At 48.1% G+C, this 19,619-nt stretch overlaps 1 protein-coding gene across 1 annotated transcript in view; it reads left to right on the top strand.

Annotated features, from left to right (window-relative positions):
* The window catches only part of MECR (mitochondrial trans-2-enoyl-CoA reductase), a 29,307-nt gene that overhangs the window by 5,140 nt on the left and 4,548 nt on the right, over positions 1–19,619 (top strand). Inside the window, exons 2-6 of the mRNA XM_081816840.1 lie at positions 7,324–7,421; positions 7,878–8,009; positions 14,622–14,765; positions 17,407–17,509; positions 18,589–18,748. Of these exons, the coding sequence (XP_081672966.1) occupies positions 7,324–7,421; positions 7,878–8,009; positions 14,622–14,765; positions 17,407–17,509; positions 18,589–18,748 (637 nt within the window). The remainder of the gene's footprint in view (positions 1–7,323; positions 7,422–7,877; positions 8,010–14,621; positions 14,766–17,406; positions 17,510–18,588; positions 18,749–19,619) is intronic.

Raw genomic sequence — 19,619 nt, 5'->3', positions numbered from 1 at the left:
TCTGGACTTCACACTAAGCTGTGACTTGAGGGCCAAAACCCTGAGGGTGATACTCTGAAGTATCGTACACCAGACAGGAGTTTCCCTTATGTACGGAGTGTGGGAGGAGAGCTGCCCCCCCGACCAGTGCAACCCCAAGTTATTATGCTTGTCTGGCCCTCCTAGCAGCTGCTGCAGTTCTGTGGTGCGGCTCCAGGCCTTCCCCACTCTGGAGGGGGTGACAAGGGAAGCAAAAATGCCATGAGGTTACTCTGTGGCTCAGGATGTGTCAGCGGGGACCCACCCGCAAGGGCACTGGCCTGGGTTCTGGTCCCCACTCTGCCACTCATTGTTAGAGTGAGGAAGTCACTCCAGTCTCCAGGCTTTTCAGTTATTCTTTGAGAAAATGAAGGGGTTGACCAAGGTCAGCAGTGGTAAAGAAGGGCACACATGCTGTCTCTCCCCCCACCCCATCTTCTGTGGCAATGACAAACCATCAAGCTCTGTTTTCTATGTAACTCAAAACCTATACACCTCTTAAACCCATTCTCCCCAAGAGACACTTTTTCCTGCCAAGGCAAAGTGAGGCCTTAACATCCTTCTCCACATAATCCTGCAGCCACGGGAATGGATATGAGACTGAATGCTCTTTGATCCAGCAGTTGTCCAGCTCTGAGAGCTGTGAAACTGAGTAGACATTGGACTGCCTGCCTGCCGGTGGTGGCTCTAGCAAACTCCAGGAAGCAGTGCTGCGACTAGAAATCAGGGATCCTGGATACAAAATTTGACCAAGGGCCCCCTTTGCTCCTGGTTGGTATCGTAATTAGCAGCCTGCCAGGCAGGGGATGCATGGTCATCTTTGTACCTGTCGAAGAGACAAAAGCAGCCGCAGACAGGGACTCGATCCCCCTGCTGTGGCCCAGTCTTGTTCTTTGGATCAACAAGGTTAGGTCTCAGCAAATGAAGGAGTAGACTCTGCAGCTCCCTTCAGGCACATTTCCTGCTGTCAGCAGCTGCAGAATATTATAGGGCTTACAAGCTTACTGGTAATCTTAATTGAGAGAAAGGGGATTGAGAAGGTAGAGAGAGGGTTTCTTTGCCAACCCTGTGTAGAAACTTCCAGAAGTTCCTCCAAGTCTAATTCCTTTCTGTTCAAAATGACTGTACTGAAGTGTCAGCAGTTCTGAATGATGAGAGGGCAAGATTACTTTGAGGCAGGGAAGCCAGAAGAGGCACAGGGAGGCAAGTGGGTATGCCTAGTACACCAAGAGACATGGAGTGTATGAGCTTGGCTCGGGGAAAGAGCTTTCCCTGAGAGCCCAGGCCTCCTTTAAAAGCCCCCTGCTGGGGGGGTGAGCTGTTACAAAGCTGCGAGCCAAAGAGCTTCATTCTTCCACAATTCCCAGTGTGCCCTGCTTATTAATTTATTAATCAGACCTCTGGACAATATACCCAGCATAGCAAGCATTTCAACAAACCACAGGACGCAGCTTGTTTGTGACCATGGGGATTGCAGACAGACTGGAGAGAGCCACATAAGATGTAGGTTACCTTCACCCAATGCCCTATGGTGGACACACATTCTTGGCTCTCTGTAATGAGCAGGGTGAGAAAGTCTCTGTGGCCCATGGCAGTCTCTCCCTGCTTATTCTTCCTGCTCAAAATGATACTGATCAATTTGAGGTGATTGAGTAGAAGATGCAAGATAAGTACAAATGGTGGCTAATTAAATGCAGAAGGCGGGAAAGAGATCTTCGCAGAGCTGGCCAGTGCCTGCCTTACATAGCAAATAGAATTGAGCCAGTCCCCAGAGTACTGGCCTCTTTTTCCCCCATCTCAAAAGGCTCTTTCTTCTGCCCGCTTTTGTCTCCCTTGTAGTTCATATGGCATCACAGGTGTACAGCCTTGGCCTCAAAGGAGCCATTGTGACCTTATCCAGTCTGGGATCTGTTGAGTGAAGACAGTGGCATCCCTCCGAGTTGCATGGCGCCATTACACTCACAGGGGAAGGCCGTGAACAGTCCCGGGGAAGTGACTTGAGATCTAGCCAGACTGTGTTTGGGTGCCTCATTTGCACTCCAGAACACAGCCACCGGTTCCTTTGGTGAGTTTTTTAAAAAAAGAAAGGAAGAAATTGCTATCATTACACCAGAGGTCCAACTCCTGGAATTCAGACTTGGCCCCCGTTTTCCTTCCTGTCTCGGCAGAATGGTATCCTTGACGACGCTGTTAGAACTATGTGCAGGAACAGCAGTGTCTATGGTGTTAATGGCATTCCACGGGGCAGGCTGGGGCTGGTCTCCCTGGTGAGATGCAGCTGGACCAACACACCTCCCGCCGGGCAAGCAGCATGTGTCAGGGCTGCCCCTGCCCTCGCCCACCTGTGTTTGCAGCTTCAGCTTTCTGTCTCCTAGACCCTCGTCCCTGCCCTGCTCTCCTTCCCTCCCACTGCTTTGAATTTCAGCCAGCACAGAGCAGCTAGGCTACCCAGAGGACAAAGAAGAGGACTGGGAGCAGGTCGTAGCCCGGTGCGGCACTTCTGGAACTGCTGTCTGGGGGCAGGCGTGTATTCGGTGTGCCTTGAAAATAGTGTTCCCAGCTGAGTTAACTCTGGAAGCTCTGGATTACACAGAGGCACATGGGCTTTTTCCCCGCATGACTTCTCCCAGCCTTTGTGACTCCGATGCACAGTCTGAATCTTAGGAAGGGCGATTAGTAGGCAGCATTTTGTATTTTACCCCAGGGAAATACCTAATACCATCTCTCAGGATGGGAATTGCACCAACAGTGTAAAGGAGGCCAGCTTAGTGTTCAACAGTCTGAGCTTCAGAGTCAAGCTTAAGATCAAGTTTTGCCACTCAACTAACAGCCTTACCTTAGGCAAGTTACTTCTGAGCTTCAGTTTCCTATCTGTAATTGGGGTGATAACACCCTCCTGATAGGTGTTTTGAGCACTAAACAGCATCATGTATATAAAATGTTAAGAACAATGCCTCGAGCTTAGTAAACTGTCAACATTAGTTGTCGTTTAATTGTTCAGCCAGATCACCCAAAATAAGATGATCTGCTAGCCTGGACTCCAGCTGCACACAGCTGGCTCACAGCTCTGTCTAGCCTGGAGTGCCCTCTGCCCCATACCATACTGCAAGGTGCCTGCTTCAAGCTCCAAATGTAACACCTTCCTCCCCACCCAAAACCACTTTCCTTCCTCCCTCTGTCAACATCCAGTTGCCCACCCCAGAAGCCCGGGAGCCATCAAAGACAGCCTCCCCCCAACATGGAGTTGGTCACCAAGTGACATCAATGGCATTTCTTGTTTAAGAGATTCCAGGTTATAAAAACCCCTCCATTCCTGTGGCTCCTGTCCAGACTGCACCTACTGCCAGGCCAGTTACCAAGTCAGATTCTTTGCCATTCTCTCTAGCAAGAAAGCCTGTCTTCCTCCCTCAGTCCACCCAGTTGCTATCCTTCAAGCCCCAACTAAGGTACCATTCTTCCAAAGCCCAATTGCTAATCCTGCATTTTCTCCCTCGAGCCACACGTCTTGCAGTGACCATGTCAAGCCCCGGGCAAATTTGTTTTCTCTTTAAACCCCTTGGTTTAAGAGAGTACCTGACACTGAGTAGGACTGTCAGTAAATATTCGTTGAGTTAAATTTACTTGAGTTTTACAAAAAGGTACTGTCTTCCTTTCAGTGATTCAGTGATTCTTTTCAAAGGGATCGACAGCTAATTGTTCCAAAGGATTCCTTGGCTATTTTGCCACTGATAACAGCTACCATCTCTTCAGCATCTACTGTGTATCAGGTACTCTAGCAAATGCTTTATTTACATTAACTAATTTAATCCTGTGAGCTGGACTCTAGTGTTCTCCCCATTTCACAGATGAGTATTTTGAGGTTTATCTAATTGATAAATGACCAAGGCAGGATTCAAACCCATGCTTCTCCCTTCATCTGTGAACTGAGATCCACCAATATTCCCATCTTGACCATGGTCATCTAGATTTTTAAAGTGTGATTTACTGCAAACCTGATCTGTACTTTCCTGTGAGGAAAAGAGCCATGGGTTTTGCTTAGACCAAACTCTCTTAAAGACAATCTCCATTTTTATTTGTACCCGTCCTTTAGAGTTCTTTTCCTGAACAGCCCAGAACCAGGAAGAGCCGAGTATAAGCCTCAATAGCTAAATCCCTATGGCTCGAGCCTCTCCCCTGATTCCCTAAAAATGGCTGGCACTTTTATGCCACATTTTCTCAGTAGGGAGGAGAGTTGGGTAATTTCATTAGGAAGCATTCTTGAGCACTGCTTTGGTCCCAGGCACTGTGCTAAACACTGAGTTCAGACTAAGGGTTCTCTGCCTTCCAGGAGCTCATAGCCAAGTCAGGAGACAGTACACGTGCACATTCTGGCTATAAAACTGGAGGTTAGGTAGAAAGAGCCCTGAACTGAGTCTGAAAGACCTGGATCCAAATCCAAATTGGAATCTGCAACTCCAAAGTCCAGAAAGTTCTACAAACTGACAGTTCTGTTTTGATTTCTTTTGTTTCACAACTCGTTTGGAGGGAAAACCTGATCTACAGTGAAGTTTTTATGTGGTCATTATTCATCCCACTTAGTGTGAATATTCATACATTTTGCTGCAGAAATAATGTGTCTGATCACAGAGTGCTGCCCCAACCCCCACAGGGGGTTATAGATAATACGTGGTTCTGAACTCTGACGTTCTGACGTACATCTCACCTGCAGTTTTAGAAAAGGAATGTGAACTTAGACCTGTTGTGACCAGTTGAAAGAAATGTATGAAAAGACTTCATAAACTAAACTGAAAAACTCAATGTAAGCTGGTCTTAAATGGTATAGTCACCCCTTCTGAGTAACGAGAGCACTGTAGATGGAGCAAGTGATTTTTTTCAGGACCAAGAGGGTCAGAAGATATTTTAAAGGGTGAATTGAATTTCTTGCTTCATGGAGAAGCTGTGGAAAAGAAACTCCAGGCTGAGGGAAGAGCATGTCTTTAAGTAGCTTGAGTGCGTGGACTGTGTCGGCTTGTATGATTATTTGTCACAATGTCAGAGAAAAGCAGTACAGATAATATGAAGGGGCAACTAGTCTACAGTTCATTTGCTCTGGGCAGGATTTTTCTTGCAGACTTACACATGCGTTCAGAGAGAGACATCATGGTCAGGCTGATGGCTCCCTGCCCCACCTGCTGGGGAAATTGGGAACCCCTCTCCAGCTCCCCAGGAAGGTCCAGCAAGGATCACACCTGCACACCACTCCAGACTGGTGCTCAGCTTGCCACTCTCTGCTTGGTCCACTTAGCCCCTTACCAGCTGGCTTCTCTGGCGTCAGACCACCAGGTTCAAATCAGATCAGCCACTTAGTACTTCTCGTGGCCTTCAACAAGTTATTTACCTCTTTTGTGCCTTTGTTCCTCAGCCATAAAATCAGAATAATGGCAGAAAGCTGGCATGGAAAGCACTTCAGAGTGCCTCAGTGGTAAGCACTCAAACAGTAGTTATTATGATTATTGTTATTACAAGGACTCCCCTCCTCCAGCTGTGTATAAATACATACATTCCTTAATAGTTCCCTAAACAAGAAGGGCCCTTTCTTTATTCTTTCTGGCTTGGTCATAACTCCTTCTGAGTTAACTATTTTCTGTACAGTGTTTCTTTTTCAGTTTTTTGCAGCTGTTTCTCAGTCGCGGTGAGGCAGGGCCTCCCTCACTTTGGTCATGATCCAGGACAGGGATTCCCAGACTGGGGCCCTGAGATTCCCAGGGGTCCTTGGAGGCTGTCAGGGGGATTCCCAGACTAACTTCAGGATGCTCATGCAGAGCACGGTAAATCAGAGTGCCGACTTTGAAAGCAGGGAAGCCCTGCCACTGACCAGTTCTCTTATCCTGTGCAAGTTTCATCATCTCGATGAGCCTCCATTTCCTACTTGACAGAATGGGATTATCAGTACTTTCCTCACAAGAGAGTTACAGCTTAGATCAGAGCATATATTTAAAGCCCTTAGCCCAGGACCTGATGTATGACAAATACCTCATAAATACCTGCCACCATTGTTACCACTCTTAGTACAAGACATTTCTTGAAAATCATATTTTTACCCCAAACGGAGCCTCAGGTATAATTAAAAGGTCAGATTTCTGCCAGAAGTGGATAGAATTACATCAGTTTAGTTCACTGACACTGTGGCCTAATGCTAAGAACCTCTGTGTGGCACTTATATGTGCCTTTGGTAACTGAAAATGAAGAGGGTTATTACTTAACAAGTACATTTGGGCAAAGGGAAATGCTGCAAACATGAAGTCTTGGTGTGGAGAAAGAAAGAAAAGGAGTCTCTGGTAATTAAAAGTCATGAGGACCGCTGGTCTAGGATACCAGTCAGTACTTTTTGGAAGGTCTCCTTTTATTAAACACACACACACACACCTCTTATCACCGGGGCTCCCTCAAAAGCCCTTTAGCGGGTTTAACCCATTAACCAAAGTTCTGGTGCATATAGGCATTAGTCCCATCGTGTAGGGCCCATTGTGACCAGAGCCTTACCACATAGAAGTCCCACCTGAAATGGAAGAAGCTCTTGGCAGTGAGCAAGTCCAAACAACCACCACCGCCCGCCTTTTTACAAAGGGAGAAACAGGCCTAGAGTTGGGAATAAACTTGCCCATGGCGACACAAGCCATCATGTGGTGGGGCTTCACACCTAAGACTCAGTGGTCCATCCAGCATCGCTTCTGACAGACCAGGATTCTCACCCAGAAGGGACATCCCCCCAGGAGGTGAATCACAGTCACATGGAATTCTTTCTGAACTATGTAGCACATCTTTCCATTTCCCTCACCCGCTCTGCAACTAACAGATACGTAAATAAAATTAAAAAGCGGAGAACAAATAAGCTAGCCCAGGGTGTCCCAGTTATGGTGGTCTATGGGAACTGCTTGGGCTGCCCCTTATCTTGAGATTTTGGTTCAGTAGGTCTGAGCTGGGGCCTGAGAATCTGCATTAGTAAGCACACCAGGTGATTGTGATAAGCAAGTTTTGGAAAAAACAAGGCAAATCCAGGCCAGCAGAAGGTTTACTAGCTTCTGTCTTAGAATGGGCAAGGGGATTTCGAGGGTACTAGAGATTTTCCACGTGTAGTTAATGAGAGTGTTAACCCATAGCCTGTGCTAATTCCCTATAGCACCTTTCTCTCTTCTAACAACCCTAATTTCTGGGCACACAATGGCAGCTCAAAAATGTTGCTGCCTAACCTACTTTGGGGAGATGATTTGAGCAAAAGATGCCCTGTCTAGCCTGGGTGACATCTCTCTCTCACTTTGTGCTTAGACTGAAGAACCTGGAGCTAGCTGCTGTGGGCAGATCAGACGTCCATGTGAAGATGCTGGCGGCCCCTATCAATCCATCTGACATAAATATGATCCAAGGTAACCTTGGTTTCTGTGGCTTACGTTAATTGGCTTTTTTGCTTAGCCGCCACCTCGTTTTCATCCTTCCTCAGGTGTGGGTGTGAAATTCCTGTGATTAGCAGCAGCTGCTCTCCAGATGAGCCATCTGCAGACTACCAGTCCTCTCTGGCCTCCCTTCTCTGGAATGTGAGGCTTTTCAAGAGTTAGAAAGATTGCAGTGGGGAGTAAACCAACCACTGTGAGTGCCTGCGATATGGTGGGCTCATTTCATACATTATCTAATCCCCATAATAACCATGAACGCTAAAAAATATTATCCCCTTTATGGATGAAGAAGCTAAGGCTCAGAGAGTCTGGTTAGTTACACAGCAGATCAGAGGCAGAGCCCAGATCGCACTTAGATCCAACTCCAAAGTTCATGCTCTTTCACTGCCCAGACTTCACAGGGTGACCCTTTGTGCTCTTCTCCCTTAGGAAATTATGGCCTCCTTCCCAAGCTGCCTGCTGTTGGAGGGAACGAAGGCGTTGGACAGGTGGTGGCAGTGGGCGGCAGTGTGACTGGGGTGAAGCCAGGAGACTGGGTGATTCCAGCCAGTGCCGGTTTGGGTGAGTTTCTCCAGGTGTCTGCAGCCTGTCTTTGTTCCAGATTGTATTTCACTCGCACTGGAAATGTTTGCTCATTGGCTCAGTGTGACTAAGCAATGCAGGGTTTATTATTGAGTTCATACACCCACCACCAGTAGCAGTGGGAGCGGAACAGGAGAGCAGAAATTGTGTTTCTTCCGCTCTGGAGGTGGTGGACCTACTCTCTCATCTCTTTGGGCCTATGTTGATCAGAGCTGTGAATCCCTACATCCCTAAATCCCTGCTATAAGATACAGTGGGAAACCCAAATAAGACAGCCTCTGCCCTCCAGAAGGTTAAAATCTAATTGAAGAAATCTCCAAACTAGTAACCTCAATAAAGGGTGTGTTAGAAGTTCGCAGGAAGCAGAGGGCACTTCTGGGTCCTCTCTGTGTGAATGCAAATGTGAGAGAGAGAGAGACAGTCTTAAGGAAGGATGAGGGCTTTGTGGAGGAGGCTTCTTTGGAATGGACCTTTGATGGATGGATTATGTTAGATGGCGATGAGCCAGAAATCATTACATTTGGAGGAAACGAAATGAGCAAAGACACAGGTGAGTGTGGGAAATGGTGAGAAATCCAGTGTAGCCTCAGCAGAGGATTTGCACATGGCAGAGGATTGCTTAAATGATGAACAAGATTACAAAGGTAGTGGGGCCACATGGGGGAGCCCTGCAAAAGCCAAGCTAAGGAGTTAGGGTTCTCTTTGATATCTAGTAAGGAGTCATTGATGAGTTTTGTTCCTTAGGGCTTCAGTTTTTGAGGCACAAACATTATACAAAGGATCCTGACAGCAGCCACAAGAGGGAAGCAGGGAAGATAGTATCTACCCCTTTGGACGTCTAAGGGACTGAAGCTCAAACTCAAAACAGCAAACTGAAAGCCCACCAAAAATCTTGTCGCCACTGTTTTTCCCGCTATACTACAGTATTAAGATTCTTTAGGGTATCACAGAGAGTTGATTTATAAAAACTTGGTTTATAAAAAAAGAAGTTAAAAAAGAAGAAGTTAATTGGTTGGGGTTAATTGGAACTGGGAAGTACAAGAGATGCAAGGCTTCAGGCACTGCTGGATCCAGGAACCCAGTGATATCAGAGCTCATTCTCTTGTTCTCACTAGTTCTCAGATGGAATCTTCCCACATAGTGATGTAATAACATCAACAAATATTTATTGTCTACTCCCTTTGCACCAGGCACTGTTCTAAGCACTTTGTATATATTAACTCAGTTAATCCCACAACAGGAGGTAGATACGAGACAAATGTAAAATATTAAGCAACTTGCCCAAGGTCACCCAGCCAGTAAGTGGTGGAGGTGAGATTCAAACTGACCTTTCATAGATGGCCACCAGCCTCCTGAGGTTTGCATCGTCCTAAGAACAAACAAATGAACACAGTCTGCCCAGCACAGCCGTATCCATCTGCTAGCAGGACTCTGACTGACCCTGCCTGGGTCTTTGCTCATCCATGAGCCCCGTCATTTCCAGCACTGTCACCACAAGCATCTTTACTGCAAGCATTTTCGTGGCATAACTAATTGGCCATAAGGCAACTTTGCTGTAAAAGATAAAATCGTGAAAAATAAAAGCAGGACGTTCATTAAAAAGGACATCATGAAACATGAAAAATGAGTAACAAAATTAAAAAGACTTTATTGCAAAATACAAAATGTTGGAATACATTCAAAATGTGTTGTGTAGATCCATAGCAATACTGCACAAATACTGATTTTATTTCGTGATCCACAAAAGGTACCTAAGCGCTTGTCTTCAAAGTCTTTTATTCCTAGTATCATACGATGCTTTTGCTTGTTGATTCGTCTCCTGAATCGGTATCATGCTTTTTTTTTTTTTGCTAGAATTTCTTCCTCGCTTAAGAGAAGTATCAGTTTCCAGATACTAGGATGCACGTTTGTAACGCCTTTGTATTATGTTGTGAAAGCCTTTTGCACTGTTGTCTGGTTTTGGCATATTGTCACATTTCTGTTGATAGACATTCCTAAGTTCTCTGGGAAATGTGGGCTCAAAACTCTGTGCTACTGTATAGACCATTATGAGGGCTAAGGTTTATACAGTATAAAACGGAAGGGATGTGTCAATGGAGAAATGAAACCAAACTGTCAACCAGTAGATGAAACCAACAAACTGTCAAACCAAACTGTCAGCCAGTTATTTTTTTAACTTTTTATGGCAAAATTGCCTTATGGCTAACGAATTATATGACAAAAATGCTTGTGGCAAAGATGCTTATGGCCTAAAACCACCAGGGGCGTGGGGTTGGGCCACTCCAATTGCCCCAGCTGAGTCTCTTGCCCACCCCTGTGGTTCAGAGGATGGGGCTTTGTGGTTGACAGCCTCAGAGGTTAGGAAGGAACAGTAAAAGAAAGGTACCAGGCAGGAAAAAACAGTAACAGAAGTCTCTGAGATCAGAAAAGCTGCCAAGAAGGACGCCTGGGTGGCTCAGTCGGTTAAGCATCCAACTCTTGATTTCAGCTCAGGTCATGATCTTGGGGTGGTGAGATCAAGCCCTGTGTTGGGCTTTGCGCTGGGAATGAAGCCTGCTTGGGATTCTCTCTCTCTCTCTCCCTCTGCCCTCCCCCCTCCAAAAGAAAAGAAAAGTTGCCAAGAATGGCTCCACTCTCTCCTGCAGCCCCACCTGGCAGTGAAAAAGTCCAGCCATCTGAGCAGAGAGCTGCAGGATTCACTGTATCAGGAGGGACTGGTGCTTTGCGCCAGCCCCTGTCAGACACAGTCTCTGCCCTCAAAGTGTTCTTGGCTGGGGATGGAGAACCCAGGAACAGAAAAAGAACACTTAGCACAATACAATCTAGTAAGCGCTGTAAAGAGAGGGTGGACACAAAGGCAAGAGTCCCCTGTCTTGGGAAGCATGAGAAGAGGCTTCCCAAAGAAGTGGTGCTTGAACTCAGCACCCCGTGGGCTAGGTGAGGAAGGGCTTCCAGGCAGGGAGTGCAGCGTGTGCAAAGGTGTGGCTGTGGGAAAAGGCATGGCACGGTCAGAACTGCAGGGGTGTGGCTGGGTCCCAGCTGGCCTGAGGGAGACACCAGATGAGGCTGTAGAGGTAGGCGGGGGCCCAGTCATGGAGGGCACACATCTAGGGTCAGAGAGAGCCCGAGGAAGAGTTCAGAAGCATGAGTGGACTTGGGCAGTGCAGAGAATGCTCTGGAAAAGCAGAGGTTGGAGGCAGGAAGCCAGTAAGGAGGTGGCTAAACAGTTCAGGCTGCACATGAGAAGGGTCTGAACAAGGCAGTGCCATAGGGCCTGAGAAGACAGGATGGAGTTAGAAGCTAAAGGAACAGAAGTCGGTCACTAGATTTGGAGAGAAGAATGAGGGGCATCTGCCAGGGGTGCAGGTAATCACACAGGTGGAGGAGGTGGGTGTCAGCCAGAACGGGGATTTCTCCCTGGACAAAAGGTCAGTCTTTCCCACCAGGTGCATGCCAGTCAAAGAACATGAGGATTTTATAATGTCTGGGACTGTCATCAACTCCATTTAGTCGGCAAGCATTTTGTGAGCCCCTGCCGTGTGTGGAGCTCTGGCACACGGCAGCGAACAGACGTGGTCTTTCTTCTGGTGAAGGCTGCAGGTTAGTAAGAGTGGCAGTCATTAAACAGAGCAGTCCTCAACTGGCCAGACCTTGATCATCCTTCATGGTGCTGAGCTGTGCCCATAGCCAGCATTTCCCCACATGCAGCCAGTCCCCAGGGAGACCAGGCCAGAGAATGTGCGGACTGACTTTCTCATCGGAAACGCTCAAAACCCTCCCGAGGCAGCATGGGGCGGGAGCAAGAGCATCAGCCTGGGAATCTCGTTCCATCCCCGTGGGTGATCTTGTTGAAGCCACAGCTACTTTGAGCCTCAGTGTCCTGATCTCTACAGTGCAGCTAACAGTCATTGCCTGGCATATCCCAACTCACTCGTACAGCTCAACTGAGGGAAGACACACAAGAATTTTGACAAGTTAAATTTCCATACGCATGAGATCAGGGTCAGCAAACTTTATTTTAAAGGGCCAATTGTAAATATTTTTGGGTTTGCAGGCCACACTGCCTCTACTCAGCTCTGCCATCCTAAACAGCCATGGACAATACATAAGAAGTGGGCATGACTATGTTTCGATAAAACTTGGTTTACAAAAACAGGTGGTGAACCAGGTTTGGCCCATGGCATAGTTTGCCGACCCCTGCATTGGGTGGTAGAGATGGTTAAGGGCCAGTTGCATAGGAGTGAGGAACAGGAGTCCTGAGAACTAGGACATGGGACTTAGGATCAGTAAAGGAAACCAAGGGACATTCCACATCTACTGTGTACTAGGCACAGTGATCATCTGTACAAATGTCATTGTGTTTAATCTTCACACTATGACATGAGTGTCAAAAAAGGTGCAGTGATAATTCTAAGCCACACAAATCATGAATGGCAGAGCCGGGATTTTAAAACAGGTCCCCCACTCTAGGGTCTAAGGGTTTCTACTTTAAAACCCTGAAAGCCCTTGGGGCTGACCTTGGGTGCTACCCCCATCCCACCCAGGTTCTCTTGAGAAGAGGATTAGGGACTGCCAAGCCCCAGAAATTCATGTCAAAGGCTGGATTTCCATTGTGGTGCCATCAAGGGGAATTAGAAAACACCCCTGATTTCATGCATAGAAGGCCCTACAGTAAGTGTCTGGCGCAGAGTAGATACGGTACATGTTGGCTAAGGTGAATGGGGGCCATGAATATGAAGATGGCAATGAAGATTTGAAAACCAGGCTGGATGGAGCCCAGAGAATGCCCAGGTACCTCCTAGATTCCAAAGGAACCCTTCAGTTTTTCAATGTCTTGTCTTCTCAGCCACAGATCTACTCTGGAACTGACATAGCCCTTAATAAAGTGTGTTCCTACCTCCTGTCTCTACTACCTGGTCCCTGAAGCCCACATTGTCTCTCCCCTCCTACAGCACAATTACTAGTTGCGTAGGCTGTCGCCTCCTCTCCATACCTGACCATGTGGTGCCAGGGTACAGTTTGAATCCCAGCACACTCCGGAGCTTTGGAGGCATAGGCCAAGACCCCTGAGACCCACAGCCACCAGACACTGAGCCAGCAAGGCTCTAGATAGTTTCTCTATTGACCTAGTGCGTATGTGGTGGAGCCAAGGCTTGAATCTGTGTCCTCCTCACCTCTGCTTTATACAGGATCCCGCCTGCATGGGTGAGCACCTGTCAGATGGCAGGTTGTAACCCATTAGCAAAATCGATCTAGGGGGTTGCAAACAGCATTTTTTTTTTTTTACTAAAATCAGAATCACGCATCACACGTAGTAGGGTAAATATTGTTCCATGAAACTTTGGTTTCTGTTATATGTATGTGTACATATTTATATATGCGAATGTACTGAGTGACACCATAACTCATGGTTACTCCAGGTCAGGATTGTGAAAGTCTGGGTGACATTCCTCTAGCCCAAGCCACTTCAGCCATGGCCCAAGCCTGTCTTCCCATCACTCTCTGCCCTGCAGTGTCTATCCTCCCAGGTCCTCCTTCTGTCTGTCCTGCCTCAGAGCCTCTGCGTATGCTTTTTCCTCTCGCTAGAATGTTCTGGATGTACTCTTTGAGTGGCTGGTATCTGTATCCTTTAAATCTTGGCCTGCACCTCCCCAGAAAAGCTGTCCCTGACCCCCATCTCAAATAATTCTCCTCAGTGTTACTTTCTGCCTCTATAATTTGTAGTTACTGTATCTGCTTGTCTGGTTTTTATGTGTTCTCCACTGGAATAAAACTCCATGAAAGGCTGGAACGCATCTGTGCTGTTCAAGCACCTGGCTCACAGTAGGTGCACGGTATCTGCAGATGGAAGGGGTAGCCCAGATTGGCCAGGAGACTTAGGGCAAGTCACTTTCTTGGTTTCCCGCCCTGTTGAATGAGGAGGTTAAACTCAATGCCCTGAGGGCCTTCTCAACACTGATGTTTTACAATTCTTTGTCTGCAACTGGAATGTGGGCTGGAGGTTAATGATCATTTCTCTCCAGTTTACAGGAGTTTGTCATTTCCCTTCTTTCATTTGATTTGTGCAGCAGCTTTTAGAGGAGGCCAGTCAGGCTCTTCTTGCCAGCGTCATTTACATATTAGGGTAACCAAAACTCAGTGACTTAGGAATCTGCTCAACTAGCAGACCAGCAAAACCAGGTCCCAAACCTAGGCCTTTGACTTCTACTTTCATGCTTTTTTCCATAATACTACCTAAGTCAACCTGCCCTCGATGAGGAAAAGGAGGACTGAGCAGGAAAATGGGGGCTTTCGCAGCTTCCCTTGCCCATGTCATGATGTTACTCAGAGCCCAGTAGGTTCAGATCCTTAGCCACCTGCTGGGCGACATGAGCTACGTCTAATGGTAACTAATGTGGGAATAACAAAATCTACCTTACATAACTATCATGAAGATTCACAGAGATTCAAAAGGACTTCAAGATCTTCTTTTTTCTCTAAGTGGTACTTGAAGGCTGACGTCTTAGGCGCCCATTTACTGAGGAGGGTGATGTGGGGCCAGGTGCGGAGAGGGATCCTGTCTCACTAGCCTGGACTCATCCCCTGACTCAGGAACCTGGCAGACCGAGGCTGTGTTCAGTGAGGAAGCACTGATCAGCATTCCGAGTGACCTCCCTCTTCAGAGTGCTGCCACCCTGAGTGTCAATCCCTGCACGGCCTACAGGATGTTGATGGACTTTGAGCAGCTGCAGCCAGGTAGGAGCCCACAGGTGCTGGGAGCAAGCCGGGATCTCCTCACTGGGTTGGGACCCAAGTTCTGTCCCCGAGACCATGGGAACTTACCAGTAAGGGGCTGAGAGGAAGACAGGCCCCGAACCTGGGTGAGTGTGTGGTGGTTGCTTTTGCTTTGTTAGCTTGGTTCCTAGAAAACATGCTGAAACCTCATGAGGAGAACACTCTGGATAACCGCTGAAGGATCGCATTCCCTAGAGCTTGGGATGGAATTCTGTCGTTCAGCAGAAACATGGAGCTGTGCTAAGCTCTGGGATACAAAGCCAGACAAGATAGACAGAGTGCCTGTGTTTTCAGTAAAATGCTGAACTTAGTAATTCCACTCAGCATTCATATGACACTTTCCAGTTCACATAAGTGCCTGTACATGCATTAAACCTTCAGAGCAGTGCAGTGAGGTTGGTATCATTGGTGGAGAGCTGAGGCCTCAGGCAGGGAACCTGGGTCTGAACCCCAGCTTCACCTCTCACTGTGAACTGATCTCTCAGATCATCAGATGCATCACCCATAAGGTGGAGAGTAAGGGATTGTGAGGGTTAATGGAGACACTGCAGTGTGACACTCAGCACAGTGCCTGGCACACAGTGCAGTAACCCTGCACTACTTTATTATTCTTCCTGTTCAGAAATGAGGACACTGAGGTCCAGAGAAAGAAATTGCTTATGTGAGATCACTCAGCAAGGAAATGACAAAGCCAGGTGTTCTATTCGGGGTTCCCGGAAAGCAGAGCCTGAGATAAGGACTGAGGGTGGACAGTTCGCAGGGGAGGTGATCCCAGGAAGCAGGAGTGAGGGGATGGGGAGAGCGAGACGGAAGGAAGAAAAGCCAGGGAAGGCTGGTTACTACTGTGGGCGAGCAGGGCTCAGTCTTGCTGGGAGGGGGCCTCTCAAGACCCTCATGGAACCCACCTCACAATTAACCTTCCATTGACAGGAGGCTGGGCTCATCCCCATTGTTGGGAGGGTCACCCTGCACACTATGCATGTCCAGGGGCTAGAGAAATCGCCTAGTCTAGCCCTGCCATGCGGATGTTGAAACTGAAGCAGAGATGTTGGAGCACGATAAGCTTAGGTAGCCACTACTGCTCGAGGCTAAAAACCAGTCCAGCTTCCCGCAAAGAGAAATGCAGTTCCTCACAGCTGTGCCAGAGCGGTCCTGGGAGCCTTTGGTGGAAAAAGCCAGCAGGTGACCAGGGACCTTTGCCCAAGTCTTGGTGCAGGAGGCGTTGTAGTTACCTGCATCTCATCCCCTCAGGCCACCTCTGCTTTGGGCCGCAGCTGGACATCAGGGCATTCTGACACCACCCCACCTCAGGTGCCCATGGTGCATCTCCACTTGCCTGCCTCCGGGAAGGTGTGGCCTGGGCTAGATCAGTGTTATTCTAAATTATCATACTGAGTCATAGTGAGAATTATGGTTTACATTGTAATCCAGTACATATACATGTGAGTATATATGTAATGGAAACCAAAGTTTCATGGAGCAGTATTTACCCTAACTATATGTAGTACACTATGTTCTTTTTAATTCTATTTTCTGGAATTTTAATTTTAAAAAATGCTGCTTGCAACCCACTAGGTTGATTTCATAACCCACTAATGGGTGACAATCTATGTGCTGACTCCTGGCTACAGAGAATGGGCATTCTTCTTCCAGGAACTCCCCTGTCTGTAGCCCCAGATCCCTGCATTTCAGATCACATTTCTGGATAACAGAGCACCTTCCTGGACACAATGGCATCTGAATAATGAGGAGCATCCTGATTGGTACTCCCAGGATTCCTGTCTCATGGGGAGAAAACTGAGGTCATGACCTGTCCCATGTTATGGTCTGTTACAGTCAGTCAGAAAGCTGGGACTCACACCAGGTCCATCTCATTGCAGAGTCCATGTTTTCCCCAGCATGCCACGCTGCCTCCCCCATTGGCAGCTTCCAAAGCCAGGCCTGGGCTTTGACCACAGACTACCTGTAGGACCCGGTTTCTGGGGCTGCGGGTTTCTCCAGCACAGCTGTAAACCCGTTTCAAGGCAGTGTGCTTATACTAAGCAGCACAAAGGGGAAATAAAGCATGGCCGTGCCCTCAGGAAGCTCCAGGCTTCAGGCTCTTGCTAGAAATGGACCTATCCACAACCAAGTGTAAGATTGGGCACACCACCTGCAGAGCACTGGGGAAACACATACAGGGAAGATGGGAAGGAAGCCATGCCTGAGCTGTGCTTCAAAGGGTATGTGGGATTTCAAAACGAAGGAGGAGAGAAAGAGGGAAACATTGCAAACCATGGAAATAACCTAAGCAGAGATTTGAGGACATAAAAATCAGGAGAATAATGAACGATATAAAATCATTTACACAGTGGGGTCTAAATTACGTACAGTGTGGACTCTGAGTTGCCAAGTCCTGGGAGGCACCATGGGTGTTGTGGAATTTTGGGGGACATTGGGAGAAGAGTAAGTTACAGGTCTGAGAAGGCTCAGCAGCCAGATCCTGGGTCATTTTGAGCCTGAGGACTCCCCTCTCTTGCCCTATAATAGGATCCCAGGCAGGGAGCGCTTGACCTGTTACAGGTCTCTAGGGCTTAACTTGGATTTCTTCCTGGCCTCACAGGAGACTGTGTCATCCAGAATGCGTCCAACAGTGGAGTGGGGCAAGCAGTCATCCAGATCGCCGCGGCCCTGGGCCTGAGGACCGTCAATGTGGTCCGAGACAGGTGTGTGGGGAGACCTGATCCCAGTGCTCGCGACCTGGGCCTTCCCCCCAACCCCCCGGCATCCCTGCAGGCGCCCCCATCTCCACCAGAGGGCGCCCGTGCATAAGCAGTCCTCCTCCGCGGCGGACACACACCACTGACCGTTGTCAGCTGCCCGAAAGGAGGCCCAGGCTGCCTCTGGCTGTATGATGAGCGACATCCCAAATGTAAAGGGAGAGCAGGAAGGCGGTGGGCCCGCCCTTGCTGAAGACTTTTTGAGAATTTTTGAGACTCTTGTGATAACCCATGATCTCAAAGCCCCAGTTCATATTTGGGAATGCCTGAAGCTGTGTTATTCCTACTGTGAACGTCGAACCCAGGGCCCTTTCTCCCCTAGCGTCTGTGTGGCACTTTGAACGGCTCTAACTAGGGATGTGAAGGAGATGGGGTAGGCTTGGCATCTCTGTTTTACAGTGAGGAAACAAGTTTCAGAGAAAGGAAGACACAGCAAGTCAGTAACAGACTTAGCTCCCGGGCTCGTGCTCTTTCCACCATACCATCCAGGTGCCTTAAGCCTCACTGTCAATGAATGTGGCTACATCTGTCATGGAAGTCCAGTCTTTGGAGGAGAACTGACGTTTACTTCCCTTCCCTGTCCCTTCAGTTGTGTTAACAAAAATTACTGTTTGCCTTGGCCAAAGAGGCCCAGAGCCATTCATGGGCTGGAGTGTGTTTGCACAACACCCTGAAGAGCCCCTTGAAAAGCATGGGGGGTAGGAAATGAAGCTTGTTGTTTTGGTAGACAAAGTCAGGACGTGAAATGTCTTCTCCCTGGGCCAGATGGTTTCTTGCACCTTTGAACTGGCAAGGACTGTAGAAATCACCCCATAATACGACTGAGGGAACCAAGGCCTGGAGGTGTTGGGAGTGTGATGAAATCAGGTAGCCAGCCCCTACATAAGGCCTGGCTTACACTCAATCCCAGCTTCCCACAAAGAGATACTCGTGTTCTCACAGCTGTGGCGGAGGGGTCTTACGAGCCTATGGTAGAGAAAGCCAGTAGGTGTGACCAAGGGCCATGGATTGTGTTTGGTTTCCAGACCTGACCTCCAGAAGCTGACTGACAGACTGAAGAGTCTAGGGGCTGAGCATGTTCTCACAGAAGAGGAGCTAAGAAAGCATGAGATGAAAAACTTCTTTAAGGTACCTAGGATGAGGGGCATTGTGTCTTCATTCCATGCTCATCTCCCTGGAGAAAGCTGACCTGCTAGAAAGGCTGGGACTGGCCCAGCTCCTCTCCAAATCCTCTTTTTGTCTCTTTGTGGAAGAATAAAGCCCATTCCCTCAGCTAGGGGACAGCATGCATTAAGGGCCCAGGTGCTGTGAGGGAGGCAAGAGAGACAAAGTTCAAAAAACCCTGGATGATGTGTAGGTTTGAATATTTGTAGTGCGTCACCTCAGCCCTCACAGCCAATGTGAATCTCCGAGCTGGGAGAGGACCTAGGGAACCTGAGGCACAGGGAGAGAAGAAAAAGTATTTCTGAAGCACCCTCCTTATATTGTATCTGATTAATCCCCACAAAAGTTCTACAAAGTAGGTGCTATCTCTTTTCCAGGTGAGAAAACGAAGACTCAAAACAGATCAAGGATTTCACCAAGGGCAGACAGTTACAAATGGTGGAGTCAGGGCTCTGTGAACTCACAGCCTCTTAACCTTCCAGAACCTCCACCCCCAGCACACCCAGTAGGTGACCAGACCACATCTCAGCCTCCTTCCTCTGAACCCTGGAGTGACCAAACACACACACTCTTTTGAGAACACATGCCTCTTAAGAACGTTTCTGAAGCAGGAGATCAACACCTCCAACGTGAGCTGAGTTGTAAGTGCAGAGAAGAGGTGTACTCGGGACCTGAAGTCCTTCAAAAAGAAACATAGACGCCCACCATCTGTTCTTTCCCAGAGACAAGTTTTGAACAAAATTCCAAAACAGATAACAGGATTAAGTTGATAAAGCAAAGGTCCTCCTTGGGCCGAGTTTGAAGGCACGAACATCCCATTTTCTTCACCCCCTCCCTCTGACACAGCGCTTGGGCCAGGGAGGCACTGTTTGTAGCAAGCCTCCGCCCCGCG

The sequence above is a fragment of the Leptonychotes weddellii genome, chromosome 4, assembly GCF_054177405.1.
Source record: "Leptonychotes weddellii isolate Sample4059 chromosome 4, ASM5417740v2, whole genome shotgun sequence".
Lineage (NCBI taxonomy): Eukaryota > Metazoa > Chordata > Mammalia > Carnivora > Phocidae > Leptonychotes > Leptonychotes weddellii.
Note: the sequence above shows the minus strand (reverse complement) of the source record. Positions and strands in the feature narration are given on the sequence as shown.